Genomic DNA, 23066 nt, shown 5'->3' with positions numbered 1-23066 from the left:
ATTAATATATAAAATTTCTTGGGTTATCCCAGATCCAATCCATCTATTTTGTTTGTAAAATTAAATGTCGATTCCACATACCATGGTGAGGTGGCAAAGTCTTTGATATCAGTCTCGGGATCAAAACTTCGTATTTGATCCTGGAACAATTTCTACCTTTCCTTTGTAAAAAGGAAAATGAGGAGTTGGAGCCCAAGTGAAAACCAGGCTTATCCAAGTCAAAACAAAAAATTAGCCCCATAACAAGAAGTTGCATGGTAGACAGAGAGACAGGTGCCTCACCTTATCCAAATCCTTTTATTTTTTTCAAACAGGAAAAGGGCATATGCCCCTTCCCTTCCATGGATCCCTTTCATTTCTCCTCCACCCACTGCCAAAAATATCACTAAACCAAGTCTGACGCCAAAACCCTAAATCAGTAAAAATAGAAAGAGAAATCCTCCATTGAAATGGCATCTGCAACAGCAAGACTCATTTTTCCTCTTCACCACTTAACCCAATCTTGTCCCAAGCCCAAAAAACCTAATCTCTTTCCCTTCCATAAACTCCTCTCCAGAATTCCTCCCAACATCCTCCAAACCCATAGAAACCAACCCCATTTCACCGTTCGTTCCATTGATGTCTCAAAAGAAGACAGTCAAGAAACCCCAACTTCTGACCCAGATAACAAACAATCTCCATCAGTGGAAGAAACAAGTGGGGGAGAAGAGACGATTGACAAACGCAGGTTAGAAGAGAAGTTTGCAGTGTTGAACACAGGGATATATGAGTGCAGGTCATGTGGGTTCAAGTATGATGAAGCAGTGGGTGATCCTTCCTATCCAATTCCACCAGGGTTTCAGTTTGATAAGTTGCCTGATGATTGGAGATGCCCTACCTGTGGGGCTGCAAAGTCTTTCTTTGAGAGTAAGAGTGTTGAGATTGCTGGGTTTGCTCAGAATCAGCAGTTTGGTTTAGGAGGCAATGCTCTTACTTCTGGTCAAAAAGCCCTCTTAATTTATGGCAGTTTGTTCTTCTTCTTTGTGCTCTTCTTGAGTGGCTACTTTTTGCAATAGGTAGGTAGGGTGCATAATATAAATTTCTGTAATTGTTCTTTGCCTTAAAGGTATATTTTTGTGCAAATAGGAAAATCCATCAACCCCCCCCCCCACCCCCCAAAAAAAATCGAACCTTCTTTGAGTTTTGTGTTTCATTTTAGTTTTCTTGGCATTTCGTTGCTCCATGCATGCTTAAAATATAAAATTCAAGGGTTTTGAATAGATCATGGTACCATTGGCAACCATTAATCCAAAAAGAGATTTTGTGGTTTCAAGTACTTTGACAAGATTGTAGAATCTTAGATATTGAATGATCCTTCCCCATGGCAACGATACTAACACCTTGAACTTTAGGTTTACCAGCTTTTAAGCCTTGTTTCTAGGCTTTGTTTTGTAGTAATCTGAGCTTTGATCCTCATTCATTTACCAAATATCATGTGAATTTCCTCAGATGTAGATCATGTCTAAATATATCTCTTAACATATTATTTGTAATTGTACCTACACTTACGAACTTCTTCAAAAAATATACATATAAATGCGTTTAAAAAAACAAAGTAGCAATGATAGTTGTGATTTACATACTTATAATGGAACACAAGTAAACTTGTCATACAATCATGTCTATCCTGGTTGTAATAGAATAAGCAATGAAAGGGGCATCCTTGAAATGAGAAACATACCAATCACATTTTCTCCGTTCAGTTACAAAACACAACAGGCGGCTTTGCCAGTTCCGGCTCTTGCCAATGCTATACTGTAAACTGAGATCTACAATATGATGATGCCTATTTGTACAACTTGAACATATAAATGACACTATCAACATAACAGTCCTAGTTTTGGTGGTGTGATGGGAACCTATGGTTTAAACTACGCAACGGTTTGCATGAACTATAAGTTAAAAAGTTGACAATTAGTGAATGTACACGCCTGTGTCAAAGAAATAGGCAACAACCCCATCCGATATCATGATCACTGCTGATTTACAGGAGATGGACGAATCTTAATCTGATAAACCTTTCTTCATCTGCTTCTCGTAAGCTCCACTTGATGCGTTTTCTTGTTTTAAGCGACTTCCAGGGTTTACATTAACTGGTTTACCCATCCATGTGTTGGGTGGTAGGGGAGCAGCACCCGTGTTCTGCTCAGACAGGAGATCTAGATTTTGCAGGCACCTAGAATTTGGCATTTTCGAAGACATCTCTGCATGTGCTCTACCTCTGGCACTTCCCTCAAAAGACAAAGCAGACATTCCAGTCCTCAAATCATAATAACGGTCCTGATTCTGTAATCTATCCTGTGCCCTGTAGTTGTTTTTGACTTGCATACCATTGGATGATGGATGTCTTGGGTTACCCGATATACCTTGAGGATGGTTGTGTTGACCATAGTAATTTGCGCCATTACCGTATCCCCTTCCATAACTTAATGGTCCAGTCACACGTGGCTGCCTGCTATAATAATGGTTTGGGTCATCAAGAAAGCCCCTTTCATAACCTGCTGGTCCAGCAGGTCTTGGTCTAATGCTGGTGTAGTTGCTTGACATATTAAAAGATGGTTGCTCGAACGACCAAGAGGATGGCCCCTTTGATTTAATATTAAGAGTATTCCTGACAAGACGATGTGCTGCCTCTCCTAGCTGAGGCCCAATGATTGCACCAGGTACCAGTTCCCTGTCAAACAAATTTAACAATGAATATCCTAGTAACCAGCGGCAGCTATGAAGGCCTTTGAATAAATTCTGAGGTCCTATCAGCACTGGCACTAAATTGATGGCAAATTTTAATAGTATGGTAACAGATCTCTAAAATCATGCTAAGATTCTCACCGATCTCTGCCTTGCTGGCGCCGGCCACCACTGTCTTCATGCCATAATACAGGAAAAGGTTTGATGTCCAATGGTGTTAGAACCTGCAAGAGTGATATGCATGTGTTTAAAAGTAAACTCTGCTGAGGGGTCCACAATGCTCTGTCATGTTTCTCAGGATGAGAGAGTACCATAAAAGAAAGTTCAATGGTAATCTTGTGCATCCTTGTGTTCCCTAATTATACCTAATAAATTTAAGCCTACGCCTATGTCAAAAAGTCATACCTTTTTGGGTACCAAAACACCCTGTGGAAGTCTTGGAATGTGTCTATGGTGTGAAGGATTAAGATATGTAATATTCCTGCAAAGAAAAAAATGCATGAAAAATAGTTAGGATAAATTTATACAAGCGTTCATGACAAAAAATGGAAATAGGACCATGGAAGACTTACAACACTTGGTTAAATTCTATATGCGGCAAACCCTTGACAGGGGAAGAGACTACATGTTGCCAACCATTCCTTTCAGATAACCAAAGAAATCCATTCATTCCACCACTGTGAAACCAACAGATGTTCCGTAAAAATTATTTCAAATGCGAACACTCAATAATTAACAGTTAGATTAACCAACCTAGCATTTGTGTCGATTGGCCATAAGAATCTTTCATGGGGGCGAACATGATGGTACATTTGATAATACGAAATCACTTGAGAAGCCAAAGGATGAAGGGGATGGACATATAGCAGATCAAGCATCACACTGTTCCGAATCTGCTCTTCAGCCTGTAGATATTAAGGGTTAGAATAATGAATCAACCAAAAACATTGTAAGAACAAGCGATGCATGAAAGAAGACTCCAGGATATTTCGCATGCATCATTTAGAAATTAAGCTTTCTAATCTAAAACAACCATTCAGACCGTTAAAGTAGCTTCAAGCTTTCTTGTTGCAGAAAGCAACTTCTTCTCATCAATGAATGGCAATTTGACAACACCCTGGTGGAAAGAAAAAGGGTAAGAGTCCACAATTTTTTTGTTGAAATGCATGAGGAAAATAAATAAAAAAATGAGTTAACTTTCTAGATAAGAATACACCTGCCATGCAAAGCGTTTTCCATGCATGTCAATCTCAAAATCTGCCGCACAAAGAAATCTCAGTGACCTTTACAAGAGGGGAGGAATCTCACAAGACAAAGAGACCACCAAGAGTTGATTGACTTCTTACCAGTGGGATAGAAATTATAGATAGGTGATGATGGATCAGTCATCAGTTTCCCATATTCTTCAGGCAAAGCTTTATAACTATAACGTGATAAGAGATAAAATAGTATAGCATAAGCAACAGTAAACCAGAACCAAAAAGAAATATTTGACGTAAAATGCCATATACTTATAGACAACAAATATAAAGCAAAGAAACCTGGCAGCTGGCAGTGTTCCCATGAGCTGGTCAAAGGGTTTAAATGGCTCTCCCATGAAAAATGTTATTTCCAAATCAGCTAGATCTGAAAGATCTGAAGCAAATGGAGCATAATGATATGGATAAAACCTGAAGGAAACAGTGTAGATGCCACTTTAGACAAACTGAATAAAAAAGCCATATTGCAAGACATGTAGCATATTTTGGACTATTTGTTAGGTAGTCATACTAGACATGTATATACAGCAGAAGCCAACTGCAGTTTGAGCTACGGAAAGAGTATCAGATACCAAATACCTGGCTCTCCTTGACCATGATTAAAACCTAAAACCTTTAAGTTGAAAATGTCTCAACTGTTTACAAAGACAATAGCACACAGCATTAAGGGTGTACTTGAAAGTGGGAGGATGGAAAGAGGGAAGTACAAAAGTGGAAAGGGCAAATTTTGACTGCGCCCGGTAGGAAAGAGAAGTGAGAAAAGAAATAACAAAGACGACCATTTTTGCATCATAATGTATAAAAACAAATCATTTCAAATTGGAAAGGCAAGAGGAAAGAAATGAGAGAGGAATAAGTTAAGCATGCATATGTTTTTCTTTCAACTTTCAACTCTACCAAGCAACTGATGGAAAGATGTTACTTTTTCTTTCTACTTTTCCATCTTTCCAGCCAAGCACACCAATAGATAGAAAAAATATGTTTCTATCTATCCACTTTTCTCCTCTTTCAACTTTCCACCCTACCAAGCAAACTTTAGTGAATTTTTGTATAGATAACACTGTCTCTTTCTGATATTTACTAGTAATGCAAGCAGAGCGTTGGAAAGCATAAGGAGGAAAAAAACACATAAATCCATTGCAGAGCATAGGCTTCACTTGGCATTTAAAGCATAGCATTGGAAAGCATAAGCAGGCGAAAGGATGCATAAGTCAATGCCAAGAGCATACAGAAAATGCTTATGCTCTTGTATTTAATCTTAGTTCGTTTAGTTTACGAAATGACAGATAGAAGGGAACATAGATACAAATTTTCTGCCAGTCCAAAACAAAACTAACCATTGCCAGGAGCAAACACCTTCGTAGTAATAGCGGCATACCCAGCATAGCCCTTCAACATACTTCAAAACCTGCAAGAAGTAGAAACAACCATTACAGCTCTTCTACCAGGATACCACATACACAATGTATTGTGGCAAAAATCTTCCACTAGACTTTGACTTTAAACTTACAATGTCCTTTTTAACTTCTTCAATCTCCCCGGGATTTGATATGTCAAATTTCTCAACATAATATCTTTCTTTGTATCCTGGTTCCCCTAATTTAATCTGGAAAAAGAACAAGTAGATTACTACAGTGCAAGAAGCTGATCACAAAAAGCTACCACACTTCTCCGATTGCTCAAAGGACAGTCAGGGCTTGCATGAGATTCTACATATCATAACTATCCCCTTCACTTCTACATATTATGAAATATAAGACCAACAGTGGAACAGCTTAAGCTCACAGTTCAAATGGATGTCAATAAAGTACGCAGATAATGATATTCTACAAAATTCACGGCAATTTACTATAACTCCCCCCTTCACTTTTCAACTTTATGGGTTAAAAGATTAAGTGGAAGGTTAAGCCATCAGTTCAAATGTATGTCAAGATAAGTTAGTGGACAATGATATTCAACAAAATTCAGTGCAAATTAAAGAGCATAAAGTTAATTAAGACTTCACATAACCAAAAGATTTCTCAATTTATCAATAAAAGAGCGTAAAGCTAATTCAGTGCAGATAATGATATCACTTGGTAGCTAATTCAGTGCAGATAATGATATCACTTGGTTCAGATCAAGTTAAGCATTAAGCATCTGTGAGCTCGTCAATATGCTTCGAATTAGTAACAACCTGAATTCTCACTTTGACCTACAATCCAAACAATTTCACCTGTAGAGACACTGAACCTGCCATTTTACTTGAACACAGATTTCTAATTTAAAACAAAATGATTTATTACACAGACCTTATCTACAACAGTTGCCTGTGCATCCTTAGAGGACTCTCCTCTTGCTTTAAGCTTTATCTGTTCATTATTCTCAATTGCCTGAAAATAGTCATTTACCAACATAAGGAACTTATATGAGAACTTAAGTAGAAATAAAACAACTTAAGGAAGATGTGCATGATAAACCACCAATCACCAATGGAAAGCCAAAAGCTCATAACTTTAGCACACAACTTGCGCACAACCACAATTTATTCATAAAGACAAGTAAAAGATCTGACTAAAACAGTAATCATAAAATAGAAGTTCACTGAACTTCAAAATTTACAAATTTATTACTATCAAGAATATATTTCTCCTTGCCTTCAAGAGATTACTTTGCACTTCAGTAAGAATCTCTTGAAAAGTCACTTCCCCAGCTGTTGTGTGTTGCTATTTGTTGGATGCAGTAAAATTTGAACATTTACACATATTTCTGCATACATGTTTGTAGTTGCTTGGAAGGAACAAAAGATTCTTTAAAAAAATGGCCAAGATTGGTCCCCCCTTAAGTGAGCAATTATTTTTCCAGCTAAGCCTACTTCACAGAAATCAATAGAAGATAAATACAATACTTTTTTTTTAATTAATGTAACACATTGCTCCAAGAGAAAAGCAACCTAGCTCTAAAAGATATTACTGAAATCACCCAACTTATATAGCATCACATCAGTCAAAAAAAAAAACATCAAAATATAATATAATCATCCAAATTTCATGTCCTGGTTTTCAACTGGATAGGAGATACACATATGCATCAAAGAACAGAAGATGTAACTCACCTGCTGTATACGAGCCCTCTTCTGAAAGATTTGGTCTTCATGAACAGAAACAGATTGAATAAAATACTCCACTCTATCTAACAAAACCTGTGCTTGCAAAAAAAAAACGAGGGGGGGGGGGATGATATCAGCAACCATGAGAAAGAACAGTTGTAGCCTGATCTGGACAAGAAATTAAAAATAACAACAATTTCTTCTGATCTTATGCAACACACTATTTTCTCATGATAAATGAATTAAGTCGTTAACAAGGAGGACCCACTTCATTAAGTCAGCCTGTACTCTATCTCAGTTCCTTTCTAGAATGTCAACAAATATGCACCCATCGTTAATTGGTTAACTTTGATCTGTTGTTCTTCAGCAGAAAATCTCATGATAACAGCAATATAGCATCTAGCCATTGATTAGGAATCTAAATAATTTTGGGAAGAGAAAAAGTTAAAAAGGTAAATTTTTCTAGATTTGGGAATTTTGAGATGGTCAATGGTTAAAGAAATGTGTACTGGTTTTATGAATGTATACTGGTATCCACGCACAACAACCCATCCCACCTACCAAAAAGAGAAGACAGAAAATGTATAATAAATATCTATTTGACTTGAACTGGAGATGAAATCCATTCCCAACTCCTGATGAGATAATCACTAAATTTGATGTTTGATAGGTAAAAATGGAAATTATTAGTCTCCCACAAACGCTTCATTTCAAAGAATAGTGAGTTCTTCACTCTACTGATCTTTACTATAAAGAAATAAAGCTCCAGTTGATAACTAGATATTCCATTGATGCACTTTTATCTGTTATAGTTCATAGTGAACTTTATGACAAAGACTCAACAGATACATAAAAAAAATAGGGAAAAATTACCTCACCAGCATCAGTAAGATAACCACCCATGGCTGCAAATTCCCTTTTATACACTTGCATCAAAAGATTTATAGCACCCTGAAACAGAAAATTACTTATGCTTTGATTAATAATTTAATAGAATAAAGAAAAACCAGGCACAGAAACTAAGGCAATCATATACCTCCCTGATTTCTAATGTTGGCATATGGGGAAGGAAATCATTGCCAACAAAGAAACATATGAAAACAAAATCATCCACTATTCTTTCAAAGTTTATCTCAAATGGAGGGTTGGGGATCTCTAAATCATATTCCAAATATTCTCGCAACATCCATATGTTAAGAAACTGTCCATACAATTAGCCAAATCAGCACAGTATAAACCAAGCAAGAAAAAGAGGAAAGAACAATTGTGCTTGTGTTGTATCACTTAAATGGAGATTGAGTTACTTCTGTACCTGATATTTCTTCTTGTGTATAGGTGTATCATCCACAGCATTCCATTCTCCGGTTTCATCATCTGGCTTACCACGACACTCTGCTGCCAAATGACCTACTTGACCACAGAGAAAGCACTTGTCCTGTTGTCCAGGAAGAGCAATCACCTACACAGCAATGGAAAATGAATAATAATAAAAACAACCATTAGGAATAAATTGTTTGAAACTAAGAATAAGATTTAAAATTAAGATAAAGAGGCACCGACCTCTCTTAAAATTGAAAAGTGAACCTCATGTGTAGCTAAGGACAACATGATCAAATCTGCATCCTGATCATGACAAATTAATTTAGCACTACAATTAAAACATCTATGAGAGAGCCATAAATGAATCAGAAGTAGCATAGTGTGAAGGGCTAGTTATGGAGTTGACTCTCACCAGACCATACAGACAGTGTCGCGTGTTTGGATTGAAGCCAGGAAGGTTACGTTGTAAACGAATGTATGACATAATCTTGTATTCTCCCTCACCAGGAACATTTGCATCAGAAAGAATAACCTTCAAATAATCACCCAATGCAGCCCCATAAATAAATTTAGAGAGACAAAGTATCCTGAAAGCCAAAAGTATATGGGAAAATTATACAGAAAGGATTATCCATTTTGCAAGGAATCATCCAATCTTTGAAGCCAAAGGATAATGTCCTTCGCACCTTTGTATTCCGCCAGCCAGGATTGTGATTCAACCTAGATTGTATATAATACTGAAGAGCTACAGACAACACAGCCATAAATGAAGTGCCAGGAGTAATAACGTTTGAGTCACATGTTTCAGGTTTTTCCTTGGGGGACAAAGCATTGCCCTCAGCCTCAAACTCTTTCCTCAATCTCTCCTCTTCAGCTGCCTAACATGACATAAACAACCAAAAGATAAATCAACTAATCTGATCATTAGAATCCACTAAATAATTCAAAGACTTACTGCCTCAGCAGCATCTTTTGCCGCTCTAAAACGTCGAGTTCGTTGCTGATTCATCTTAGCTCTAGGGGCAACACCATCTACAAATATTATATATACAAAATGAATTAAAGAAACAATTAAAAGAAGAAAGAAAATTGAATAAACATGGAATAAAGCCTACCAATTGCCATATAGAGTAGCTTTCTAGGACGAACCAATGAGAAGAGATGGTCAATATAGTCAAAGATTGATTTAAATACATCGTCATAAGTGGCAGGTGCAGGCTGTAATAAATAAAACATCGCGATGAGTGATATCCAGTAAAAGATCAAGGCCAAGGCAGAAATAAAAACCAATATACCAACTTACGGAACACAAAAAAGGAAAAATGTTGATGCACCAGTCATCAAGGACAATACTTCTCGATGCATGGTAATCAAGATCATACTAAGAAAGGAAAACATACTACAACTTCCTCACCATAATAATATCCAATCCACCACTTGGTTACCCTAAAACTTGCTTTCAATCAAAACTGTATTTATATACAGATTGCAAATAGACCCTACCTAAAACCTTCTCCTCCGCAAAAGCTAATTCTAGCACCATAATACCCTTCCTAAGCAACATATATTTCCCAATTACATTTACTAAACTACATCTTAAGTAAAAACACATTTCCAGACAGTTCGCAAATTAATCATCATAATTACATCCCTAACAGCGACAAAAAATTCTAAAATCAACTCAAAATAAAATTAAGAAAAAACAAATAACCCAAACAAAAAGAAATTCTGAAGGTCTTTCATTTCCAAAAAGAAAAATTACCTTGCCCTCGGGGTGAAAACAAGGGTGAATGATTCCATTCATATCGAGATAAAGATTATCGAATTCGAGGCCGTTAGGGTTAGGTTTAGAGACATCAACTGGTATTTGATTTCCATCTGCGTCTTCTCTCGGTTCTTCCTCGATTACGTCGACGATTGATTGCGGGTACCGATCCGCAAGCCACCTGTAAAACGTCGGTACTCCCATGGCTGTGCTGTGAAGAATTGGAGGTTCCTCCGGTCAACCAAAGGTTTTGGAGGGTGAGGTTTTTTTTTTCCGATATAGGGAAAATATCGGAAAAAGAAAGAAAAAAGAGAGAGAGAGAGAGAGAGAGAATTCGAGATGTGTCAGTGACGGTGAAATTGTACGGTCGCAACGGTAATATAAAAAGCCTTTCTTTTGTGAGCTTACTGAAATGACTAAACTGCCCTACATTATGGTGGGAAGTAAAATATGGATAGGCTGGCTAACCTAAGGGACAGGGAATTATTCAATTTGGCGGAAAAGAATATACTTGGTTTAAATTTTAAAAAATCTGTTATTTTAATTAAGGTGTTTAAAAATATAATTACTACAAATTAATTTTAATTTTTTAATTAATAAATAAATAAATTAGAATATAATTAGAATTTGAATCCACATCAATTATATTAGTAAAACCTTACATTTATCATTCAATTAAAATTTTATTTTATTTTTTACATTTTAATTTTATTATGCATTTTTATTATCTGTATATATTAATAATATTGTTGATTGAGTTGATGTTGCAATTTAACTTGAAATTAGTGATGGCAACACTATGATAGACAATTGTATTCATTTAATATTCTTAATTTAATGTATTTATATGTTTAAATTTAATTTTACTTACAATTTAATCTATTTTTATTTTAATATTGTATATATTTCATATGCTATTATTATTAATTAATTTTAAACTATATATTTCACTATTTATTGTATCTTATTTTAAATATACATTTGTGTTCTAAATACGTGATTGATAGAATTTTTAGTAAAACTTAACAAGTATAGTTAATGTCGAAACCGTTTTTTGAAAACAAAAATTTAGTTGTCAACTTTAAAAACGAAAAATGGGAGTCGCCACCGATCCTTGATTAAGGTGTGATCGGGTCACCTTAAAAATGATTTTGGCCTACGAAATTTGAGAAAATGAGTTCGGGAGTCAGTTACGCACAAGGAAGGATTAGCACCCTCGTGACGCCCAAAATCGGTACCAAATTGATTATTTAAGGTCTTGGTGTCGAAAATTTGAAAAAAAATATTTAAAATAAGCTTGAATGATGAAATTTGCAAAAGGATAACCAATTGTTCAAGTCATGTAAAGAAATCGAGTCCCAATACGTTAGGGTACAATTTCTCATAATCCCCGAACTTTGAATATCACTCTTATTTTATACGAAAATCTTCATTTCGAGAAAGTAACAGGCCACACCCAATACGTTAGGGCACGACAAGTTACGTTCCCAAAAATGATTTTTATGCTCATGCATTTTGAATAAAGAATATTCTCGGTCATTTAAGATTGACAAAGAAAATCAGAACCCAATACGTTAGGGCTCAATTTCCCTCGAAAATCTCAAACTTCCAATAATGCTTTTATTCAAAAAAAAACCTTTAAAGCAAGAAAATAACTTTGATGAATGGTTAAAACCAAAATATATTTTCAAAAGGGTATGTTAAAAAGTTAATATACAATATGATCTGAGATACTTTAATTTAAAATATATATATATATATTTTCAAAATATAAGTATGAGACATAAATAAATTTTGAAAACGTGTATAAGCATATATTAAAAGCAGTATATATAAGTATACGTATATAAAATAAAAAATAAATGAAATATATAAAACAAAACAAAACCTATTATAATTCCTAAGAAAATATGCATGTATATATATGTATGCGAAATTTATGAAAATAGGATAAAAATATAAAAATATGTACATGTGAAAATCAACAAAATAAAAATACAAATTTATGTATATATATATATATATATAATAAAATTTGGGTAAGTATGTATAAAATATAAGGCATGTGAAAGTTAAAATAAAAAACTATATAAAAAATGTGCGAGAGAAATATATGTATGCATGTAAAAAAACTCAAATTATATATATATATATATATATATTAAATATGCATATGTGTAAAATACGTGAATGTGAATGTATAGAAAATATATAATGATAACTATAATGCATAATATAATAATAATGTTTTTTAAGAAAAAATAATTAAATAAAATAATAGTTTTTTCTTAAAAATGGATTAAATTGAGCTTAAAGACAAAAAAGTGGGGCAGATTTGAAATAAATTGGAAGGTAGGACCAACTTAAATGCGCGCATAATAGTGGGGGACCAAAAGGGAAATTATTCCCGTCTTCCCAAAACGCTGCGCAGCGATGGGCCAAAATGGAACAAAAATAAAACATGCGGGAAAATTTAAAAGAAATCAGAAATTTAATTTAAACGCACTGCTAGAATAGGGGGACCGAATGCGAAATAGACCATTTAAGGTCTGACGGGCGGACCCCCATTTCCCCAAACGGCACCATTTCATATTTGCTTTTAAAATTTAAAAGAAACAAAATTAAAACTAAAAGAAAGTTTCCAATTCTTTCTTTTTCTGTAAGAACTTTTTAGGGTTTTTGAACCCTTTTTTTTTTGCACCGCCACCACTAGGTCGTCCCTTGGCCTCCGACGGCACCCCGGCCTCTGATTGCGACGGAGAGGGGACACCATGACGGCACCAGGTAAGATCCTTTCTCCTTTTTTCCCTTTTTATTATAAATAAAAAAATAAAATAAAATAGAAAGAATAGAAAAAAATTAAAAAAAGTCCCGATTCACCTTCGAAAAAAAGAAAATCTTTGTAATCTCAGTCATTCACACTCTATTTTCGTATCTCTTTTACACTGAATCATTCCCCCACTTTTTACAGAGCTTACTGAAGCTGAGTACATAGTGATTACTGAGGCTTGTAAAGAAGCTATTTGGTTGAAGGGAGACTCTTTAGTGAACTCAATGAAGACTTTTAAATCAGTACAGTATTTTGTGACTGTCAGAGTGTCGTCTTCCTTACAAAAGATCAAATGTTTCATAACAGAATAAAACACATTGATGTTCGGTATCATTTTATTCATGATATTATTACTCGTGGTGATATTGTTGTGAGCAAAATTAGTACTCATGAAAATCCTACAGATATAATGACTAAGTCACTTTCTATAACCAAGTTTGAACATTGCTTAGACTTGGTTGATGTTCATTGTTGAAGTTAAACCCTTAAAGGGTTTTATGGAAGAGGTGAAAAACTTGTTCATTGAGAATTCGTGGCAAGGTAGAGATTGTTAGAGTTGTGTAACCCAAATTCTAAGAGATTGCTTGCAAGTCAAGTTAAATAAAATATATATTCTTTCTAGAAGATTTGGTATTTATGAGTATAATATATTTAGCATTTATTAGCATAATATATTTGACTTTGATTAGAATTAGGTTTTTTCAACCTATAAATAGATGTAGTTGAAACTCCTATTGTAATCATTCAAATTTAACATAGTGAATTTTCTTCTTTTCTACTCGTGGTTTTTTTTTCGAAAGGGTTTCCACATAAAAATGTATGTGTTCTTTATTTTTATTTCTCTTTTCTTTGCGATATATTGTCATTACTGACATTCTATTTTCACATTCACATTGGCCTTCATACTAGTATTATCATTTGTCTCAAATATATTTATATATATGAACTTCTTGCATATGTTAACGTTGAATGTCCACATAAGATTCAACGAATTGGTGGTGGGTTCATCATTGGGGTTTTAAATGTTAATTTACTGAATGAAGTTGTTTAAGTTAAGTCTCAAAAGTTATTTAATTATTCAAATTATACTTCCTAGTAGATGTGGCATATGAATAGTATTATCTATTAATGACATGTTGTCATGGGTCGAAATTGAAGTAAAAAACAAAGGGCCAGTAGTGAAATGAAGTGTTTAAAGGTTTTAATGAAACAATATGCATAAAGGTTTAACGAAAACGGAGCGTTTAGAGGTTTTACAGGTACAGTTAGTTGTACTGTAACTATAGCTAATTTGTAAACAGTAATTTATTTTGTTTTTTTTCCTATATATCATGTTGTAAGTGGGTAAGGGCAGTTATGAAAAGAATTTTAGAATTTTGTTAAGCACTAAATTTATTTCTTCAATTAATTATTCTCCTTCTCTCTGTTTTCTATTTCCTAACTTCTTCTAATTTCTCTCTCATCAAAGGTATCAGAGCTTCAACGGTTCTCCATGGCTAGGGAAGGGGTTACTAAGCTATTGCAAAAGGAGGTGAGTGTTTTACAGCAAGAAATGGGAAAACTGCAGGGTGAGGTGTCTTAGTTGGATGCTAAGTAGGATGAAAAAATAGAGGTTTGTCTTCAAGAATTTAAGGATGAGTTTTGTTTGGAGCTACACTCTTTATTTGAACAATATTTGGGAAATACCATTTCCTCAAGCTCGAGGGTTATTGTGCAGGATAAAGGGAAAAGAGTTTTAGGTGGTCTGCCTCCAGGTTTTCCAATTAAGGATCACTAGAAAATTTCCCAACCATTTTTGGGGCCGAATATCACGGGTTTACCTCGACAATGATCCTTCCAAGAGTGTTCCTACAGGTTAGACTGCCCTTACTTTAACTGTTCTAATTTCAGTGGCTGGTAGGCAAAGCTTGAGCAATATTTTACAGCTGAAGGGGTACCTGAGTGTGACAAGGTACGCACGGTGATGCTCCACCTAGAGGGGCGAGCACTGGACTAGAATCATTTTTATGCCCAAAAATATGGGGGTCTCCACTTACTGGATTAGGCTTGCTATGCTCACAGTTTGAATGAGTGTTATGGATCGAACCTTTTCAAAGATTCAATGGTTGAACTAGTAACCTTGAAGCAATATGGCTCGATGGAAAACTACCATAATCAAATTGTAAGCCTCTTGAACTGTAATACCCCCTACCCGTATTCATCGCTGAAATAGGGTATGAGGCATTACTAGATTTTACCGAATTAATTTTTTGTTGTTACGAGTTAAATACTATTCATTTATTGAAACATATCATGACGTCCCTTGGATGGGCCTCCGAAGCCCAAAACATACATCGGGACCAAACCGAGATTAAATCAAAACCATAAGAAATTTTTCGCAAAATCTCAAAGTTTTTTTTATTGAACTCAATATAACCCCTTTATAAATATCTAATCTTCCTTGCAATTTTTAACCGAGACCAATCCAACACAACCAATCCATTCAACATATTTTCAAGATAGATTTAACATATTCATAAGATAACATCATCACATACCAAAACCAAAATTTGTTAGCCATACCAATGGCTAACCATATATTCATTTCACATTAACATTTACTTTACTAGCTTAAACATGCCATTGATTTCCAAAATAAAGTTTCCTTATATATCGAGATCTTGAGATTGATAGTGTGATACGTATCTGACCGAATCCGACCTCCGAGCTCTTAACACTACAAAACAGGGGAAAAAGAAACAGGGTAAGCACTTTGTGCTTAGTAAGTTCATGTAACAAGCATTATACTTACCTAATATTTTCAATACAATGCAATAAACATTCATACACCCATTCAATACATTATCCCCCTATCATGCACAAACTCAACATTCAAATTAGTCCAATAATTTCCATGTATCAATAATATATACCATGATTGATGAGCTCATCAATACCATGATTTCCATTTCCTTGTTATTTTTCCATATTTATCTCGTTGAATTTCTCGGAATTTTGATGGATTTTCAGGGGTACACTTTAGTGTACAAATCCGGGTCCGTCAATTCATATATTTCAGAGAGCACACTCCCGCGAACCTCATCCTTACAGCGGGATTACCAGTCCAGGCTAAATCCCCTATAATATAAACTCATAGAGTATTGTCGGGATTACCAGTCCAGGCTAAATCCCCTGTAATGACAATTACTCTAATGAGCTTGGATCTGAATTACCAGTCCAGGCTAAATTCAGACCCTAATTCAGATTACCCGTCCGAGCTAAATCCATTTTCCACATATTATTCGGGAGGGCTATATCAGGATAGGATCACCCATCCGGGCTAGATCCTTTTTACCGTCAATTCCTTTTCAGAGATCCATCGAATTTTCCTTCCATTCAACCGGGATTTCTTTCCCTTTTTATCAAATATATCAATGTTTCATCAATTTTCATACAATGAACATTCAAATCATATTCACATCAATAACAAACATTTCAAGCATTTAAGAATATAATTCAAGTTACACGAACTTACCTCGATACTTGTTCGTAAACAAAAATCTACTAATCCCGAACTTTTTATTTTCCTCGATCTAGCTTCGTATTTGAATTTTCTGGATCTAAATAAATAAATTTAATCATCAATCTAATACATTTCATGTTCATATGTAACATTCTCTATAATTCTGTTATTATTTATAGTGCATTCAAAGCTGTCTCATTGAGTCATAGTCACTAAATTATTTATATCTTGAGCTACAAAACTCCAAATTAAGATCCGATAATTTTCCCCAAAACTAGACTTACATATCTTCTTACCATAAAATTTTCATAATTTTTGGTTTAGCCAATAAGTACAGTTTATTCTTTAAAGTTTCTCCTATTTCACTATTCAACAGTTCCGACCCCTTTTCACTAAAAATTAATTATCTCATTGTACAAAATTCGGATGATGTTCTTGTTTGTTTATTTTGAAAATAGGCTCATTAAATATTTTAAAAATATAAATTTAAGCCCCTAATTATTTTTATCCAATTTTTTATGATTTTCCAAAGTCAGAATAGGGGAACCCGAATTCATTCTGACATTGTCTCACAAAATCTATTATATCTCATGATTTACAATTCCATTGCTTACAACGTTTCTTTTATAAGAAACTAGACTCAATAATATTTAATTTTATATTTTATTAATTCTCTAATTTGACCTATACAATTTTTGGTGATTTTTCAAAGTTAGACTACTGTTGCTGTCCAAAACTGTTTTAGTGCATGATGTTAATTACCATTTTTCCCCTAAGCTTTCAATAAATGATAATTTCATCCCTGCTCAATTAACCTATCAATTGAGCTGATTTTTCTCAGTTAACACTTTATCCCATCACTTTAAACTACTTTCTAACCTTTGGAAATCAGAATTTTAGCACTAGACTTTAATTCCAAACATTTTCACAATTAGGTCCTACAAATCAATTTCTTTTGAAATTACCTAATAAAATCATCTCATAAACAAATTAAAGCTTCAATTTCATGCTATTTCATCATAAAGTTCCAGCACATATTCATAGCAACTTTCAATTTCATTCATAAAATCAAAAACTAATGAATTTAATAATAGGACCTGGTTGTAAAACTCTTAGAAGCACAAAAATTACAAGAAAAAGGCAAGGATTAACTCACTTGGTGCAAAAATTATGAAAAACCAGCTTGAATAAACCCTTAGGATGTTTTTGGCTGATGAGAATGCAGAAAAATAAAGAGAATTCTAGATATTCCAATTTTGTCCCATTTTAATGTTAGTAAAATTTGTTATTTTCCCATTTTACCCTTATTTCACCAATTCTCCTTATTTTTCTCAGCTTATGCCGCCCAAAATATCTCCTTTTGGGCTTATTTTCAATTTATGTCTCTCCTCATTTAACAATTGAGCTATTTAATCCTTCTAGTAACTTTTACACTATTTTCAATTTAGTCTTTTCACTTAATTGACTACCCAAACATTAAAATTTTCTAACGAAATTTTAATACCATATTACTAACATTTCATAAATATTTATAAAAATATTTTTGACTCATTTTTAAGACATCGAGGTCTCGGTACCTTGTTTTTACCCAATTTCTTCAATAATTTTCATTTTTCTAACTAACCACTAAATCGGTAAAATTTTTCTATCTATATTTTCGTACGATTTTCCTACCATATCAATATTCATGCAAAAATATTAAAATAAATTTATTTTTAAATCAGATTTGTGGTTACAAAATTACTGTTCCGATAACCTTGAATTTAGGCCATTACATGAACCACCTTCAGTTACCTGAATCTTATACTCTTAACATATTTGTTAGTAATTTAAAGCTAGAGATAAGTCAATATTTACAACTTTTTATGCCCCAAACATTGGTAGGAGGATATCATATTGCTAGATAGGTTGAAACCATTATAGGAGTCTCTCCTAAGAAGGGATTTTTGGCTCGCAATAACTTTTTGTCCCGATTTAGTCCTCAACTACCTTTTTCCGTTGCCTCTAAATCAGCAATTTCTACTCAGTCTATGCTATCTAGTAATTCATCATCAAGTGGTCTTGTAGCATCCAAATGATCCACAAAAGGGTTGAGTCCATCACTTATGGCCAAGAGGAAGCAAAAAATAGCTCTGTTATGGTATGGAGCCAAATATCACACTAGTCACAAGTGTGTCAAAAGCCAATTATACCGAATGCTATTAGACTTACCTTGTGAGGGAGAAGTGGGGGAGTTTTAAGAGTGCTCAAACAAGCTTGATGACCCTGTTTGGGAAGAAGATCAACCATAAACTCCAGTACTATTTTTACATGCGATTAAAGGGTCTCAAGGTCCTTATACTATGTTATTTGAGGCAATGTTGGGTGAAACTAAGGCCATTTTCTTAGTATAATCAATGAGTACTCATAACTTCCTAGATTCACGGCTGGTAACTAGACTGCATTTACCTGTTTGGCAGCAACAGCAGCTGAAAGTCATTATAGTTGATGGAATGCAACTTTTTACCAAAGGAACATGTAAAAGTGTAGAATGGATGGTTTAAGGGGTCAACTTTATTGTCTATTTCATGGTTTTACCTTTTAAAGTGTGTGATGTGGTTCTAGGAATACAATGGTTGCTTCCCCTAAGATTAATTAATTGGAATTTTGGTTCTATGACCATAAATTTTCTTCTAAGGGAGTTCATAGCATTATTCAATGTATTATACCAGGAAGTATTGAAGTAATGAAGCAATGACAGTCAGTTAAATGCTTGTTAACGATTGGTAGGGAGATGGATCTTTGTGCCTTGCTTATGACTGGAGCTGACCAAGTAACCTTGACAACAGTTTCTTCTAGAGACACACCTGAGGAATTACAATTACTTCTCAAGAAATTTGGTGATCTTTTCAAGATTGCTACTAGCTCACCCCCTCCAGGCTCCAAAATCAGATAATTCCTCTCAAATATGAAGGTGCAGTTGTTAGAATTAGACTCTACAAATATCCTATGGCCCAAAAATCATAATTAGAAAAACTAATCAGAGAGATACTTGAAGTTGGCATAATTAAGGACAATTGTAGTTCTTTTGCCTTCCCATGATAATGGTAAAGAAAAAAAATGACAGTTGGAGGCTCTGTGTAGATTATAGACAGCTCAAATGAGGAACTACTAGATGAACTGGGACAAGCTAAGGTGTTCTCTAAGCTGGATTTAAGATCTGGTTATCGCTAGATTAGAATGAATGAAGTTGACATTCCAAAAATATCCTTCAAAACTCATGAAGGCCATTATGAGTTTTTGGCGATGCCCTTTGGGCTTACTAATGCACCCCCTACTTTTCAAGGGTTGATGAACATCATATTTAAGCCACTACTCAGGAGAACAGTTCTGGTATTCTTTGATGATATATTGGTGTATCCTACCACTTGGTTTGAGCAATTGACACATCTTAGAGAGGTCTTTATGCTTTTTAGGCAACACCAACTCTTTATAAAATGAGTAAGTGTTGTTTTAGTACTAATCAAGTAGAGTACCTAGGGCATATTATCTCCAAATAGACTATTTCTATGGATAGGTCTAAGGTGGAATGTGTAGCCAACTGGTCTCTCCCTACTTCCATTAAAGAGTTGAGGGGATTTTTGGGCTTTCTGAATATTACAGAAGGTTTATAAAGGCACTATGGCATAATGGCCATGCCTTTGACAAACCTGCTTAAGAAAGACGTTTGGAATTGGAACGACCAAGCTACTTCTGCTTTTAAACAACTCAAAGCAGCCTTATGTTCAACTCCTATTTTGGTTATCAGTCTATCGGTGAGAGGTAGAGCCTTGGAGCTCTATGCATTCTCTCGTTTTGTTGTTATTCATCCTTGTGACATCTAGTAAGACCTCTTTTATGATGGATTGTTTTCCTTTTCCCCTTGTTCTGTGAAGTCTTTTATCTTTTACTGTTGCAACATCGACATCTCTCTAGGGTTTCCTTAATCTGAACCTTGATGGTCGTTAGTGTCATTGCACTAAGTCTTCTCTTGGTGGTTGTCATGGTCAATATACCAAGGCTATTTTTCGGCTTTGGCTCCTCCACCGTCGGAGTTTTTACCATTGCTGTAGTGATTCTAACGTCTTTTTTAGGCTTCACATTGGCATTGCCTCCACTGAAAGTACACATGCTGTTCAAGCCAGTTGTGGCATCTTTGCTAGAATCTTAATGTTCTCTCCCTCTTCCTTCTTGCATGGCGGCAATGGTAAAGCTAGCAACTAGGGTTTCTATGGTAAAGTAGTGGTTTGAAAAATAATAGTTTACGGTTTGAAAAATACTCTTTCCCTACTTTAAGGTTTGATAAAAATATCCATTAACTTAAGGTTTATTTATTAAATGAATTTTAAGTAAAATCACGATTTTGTCCATTATTAATTATGATTCTATTTATTTTGTTATCTTTAAATTTACATTCATTAATTTCAATTTAAAATAAATAAAATTTAATTAGTTACAAAAATATTTTAATTATTATTGAATTAAATTGTAAATTATATTTTCAAATATAATTATATTTTAAACATAATGTATTTTTCAATTAATTTATGTGAGTGTTTTTACAAAGTTACTTGTACAAACACAATCACAATTACAAAAAATACATTTGAATAACTATAACCAAAATTAATCATTATAAAGCATTATTAGACTGATAACTAAAATATATCCAAACCTATCTGGAATAAAACTATACAAGGTCCACATATGGTGAGCCATAAACGAGAATAAATATAGACTAAGAACTTACACATGACTTACATGGAATGAGACTCAAACCTGAGCTCATGAAAATAATTATATTTTTTTGTCTTCTTTTTTACTTTTTTATTTGGTAAAAGTATCATGAAGACTCTTATATTAGGAGTCAGATTGCATTTTGTCCATTCTACTAAAAACATGGGCAAATTAGTTCCTATACATTAGATAAAAAAGTAAATTGTTTTTTCTATTAAAAATTTCATCAAATTCCACTGTTAAAAACAGATAATTGTATATCAACATAATGTACATGTGGCATGTCACGTGTCACTTTTTCGTTATCTATCAGCTCCGCCAGTTTTTAACAATACAAATAGATAAATTTTTTAATAGAAAGGACTAATTTACTCTTTGATTTAATGTATTGGGGCTAATTTCCCTTTTTTATTAGAGAAAATAAAATGCAATTTGACTTCTAATCTGAGGACCTCTATAGTATTACTACTTTTACCCTTTTTGTTTTTTTTAATATTTTTTACGCAAATACTTGCTAATATTTAAATTTTAATTATAATATTAACTTTGAAATAATTCATTTTCTTTATATTTTAAATTTTAAATTTTAAATATTTTTCCATTAGTAACTTTTAATTAATGGTAATCAATAATTTTGCATAAAATAATTTAATGAATTTATATCAAATTTAATATATAAATAAATCAAATTTAAATTTAAAAATATAAACTTTTATGAAGTAAGAAAAATATATTTGATTTTACGACACTTCAATATGTGATTATATTTGTTATTTTGTAATTAAAAGTAGAGAAATGAATAAATTAAATAGAACATAAAAACCTAAACATATAATCATCTTTTAAATTTGCTTAATAAGTTATTTTAAAGAAGATATAACTTATTGTACCCCAAAATTTATTCAAACAAAAATTAGTCCAAAGGCTTTCAAAAAAAAAAATTGAACTGTTTATTTTCAATAATTCGTGTATTTACATCTAATAATTCATATATGCATCAAATTTGTACACACTAATCATACTTATTGTGTGACTTCAATAATCTGCACGTATATTCATATCTTCCCAAAATCCCTATTTGATAGAAACATACTTTATATTTGTACATCCAAACTTCTGCATTTGATACAACTGTGTTTTATTTGGTACTTCTACATCAAATTATGTAGAAGTATTTGTCTTGGTAGACTAGTGTTTCATTTAGATGACACCCTTAGGGCCGAGTCATTAAGCCCAAAAAATAACCCATTCAACAAAATGCTTTAACTAACATTGGACAGGGGCCGCGCGAACGCAGGCCCCCACTACCACAAATTATGACGTAGGCTCTCCTACTTGAGGAGACCTTAGGCGAGCGCCCCTCCCAGGTGCAATGGAGGTCGCTAACCCAGGCCATGGGCCTTGCAGATCACCCATCGACCCCGTCCAGGTAAGTATGTTGCAAGTTAGCTAGGTGCCTCATATTTATTAAGTCCCGCTCGTGGCCCCTTCTCTTTCTTAGTCAATATGGGATAGTGCTGCTTCAGGAAACCTGTTCTTCTTATTGATTGCTAAGGCTGAACGAAGGGAACTTACAAAGAATAGATGAAACTCCCAGGGAGATATCAGGAGTTTGCAGAAAAGCTCTCCTCAATGAAATCTGGGGGCTCTGTAACAGTGTGCCCATGATTTCAGTTGTGAGACTTTGATCTCATATTTTTTAACAAGTATGCTGAAAGGTTAATATATCCCCATGGCTACCAGTATTCTCTTGCTTTTGAGGTGAGTCAGTTGAATGTCCATAGCAAACACTCAAGCATAGCTTGAACATGGATGGTTAG

At 34.1% G+C, this 23066-nt stretch overlaps 2 protein-coding genes and 1 non-coding gene across 4 annotated transcripts; 1 reads left to right on the top strand and 2 right to left on the bottom strand.

The window, feature by feature from the left end:
- Positions 1-146: 146 nt before the first annotated feature.
- On the top strand, positions 147-1192 carry LOC105804725 (uncharacterized). The gene has a single exon (XM_012637431.2). The coding sequence runs from the start codon at positions 450-452 to the stop codon at positions 1053-1055; it is 606 nt and encodes a 201-aa protein (XP_012492885.1). The 5' UTR covers positions 147-449; the 3' UTR covers positions 1056-1192.
- A 510-nt stretch (positions 1193-1702) lies between these two features.
- On the bottom strand, positions 1703-10521 carry LOC105804723 (5'-3' exoribonuclease 4). Of its 2 annotated transcripts, XM_012637428.2 has the most exons (22): positions 10157-10521; positions 9510-9612; positions 9350-9426; positions 9081-9272; positions 8807-8926; positions 8635-8697; positions 8387-8533; positions 8111-8275; positions 7948-8025; positions 7081-7167; positions 6278-6358; positions 5497-5592; positions 5324-5394; positions 4269-4397; positions 4074-4150; positions 3944-3984; positions 3770-3844; positions 3481-3632; positions 3300-3404; positions 3133-3208; positions 2869-2951; positions 1703-2713 (listed from the first exon to the last, which is right to left on the bottom strand). In XM_012637428.2, the coding sequence occupies exons 1-22, from the start codon at positions 10361-10363 to the stop codon at positions 2044-2046; spliced, it is 2895 nt and encodes a 964-aa protein (XP_012492882.1). In that variant the 5' UTR covers positions 10364-10521; the 3' UTR covers positions 1703-2043. The 2 variants fall into 2 exon arrangements, with proteins under 2 accessions (XP_012492882.1, XP_052479917.1); XM_052623957.1 differs by lacking the exon at positions 8111-8275.
- Positions 10522-22523: 12002 nt separating this feature from the next.
- LOC128034990 (U1 spliceosomal RNA) lies at positions 22524-22683 on the bottom strand. The gene has a single exon (XR_008191394.1). It is a non-coding gene; the product is annotated as a U1 spliceosomal RNA (small nuclear RNA).
- Between the last annotated feature and the right edge of the window lie 383 nt (positions 22684-23066).

This window comes from Gossypium raimondii, chromosome 11 (assembly GCF_025698545.1).
Source record: "Gossypium raimondii isolate GPD5lz chromosome 11, ASM2569854v1, whole genome shotgun sequence".
NCBI classification, from domain to species: Eukaryota; Viridiplantae; Streptophyta; class Magnoliopsida; order Malvales; family Malvaceae; genus Gossypium; species Gossypium raimondii.
The sequence above is the reverse complement of the archived record's forward strand: the minus strand, read 5'-3'. Positions and strand labels throughout refer to the sequence as shown.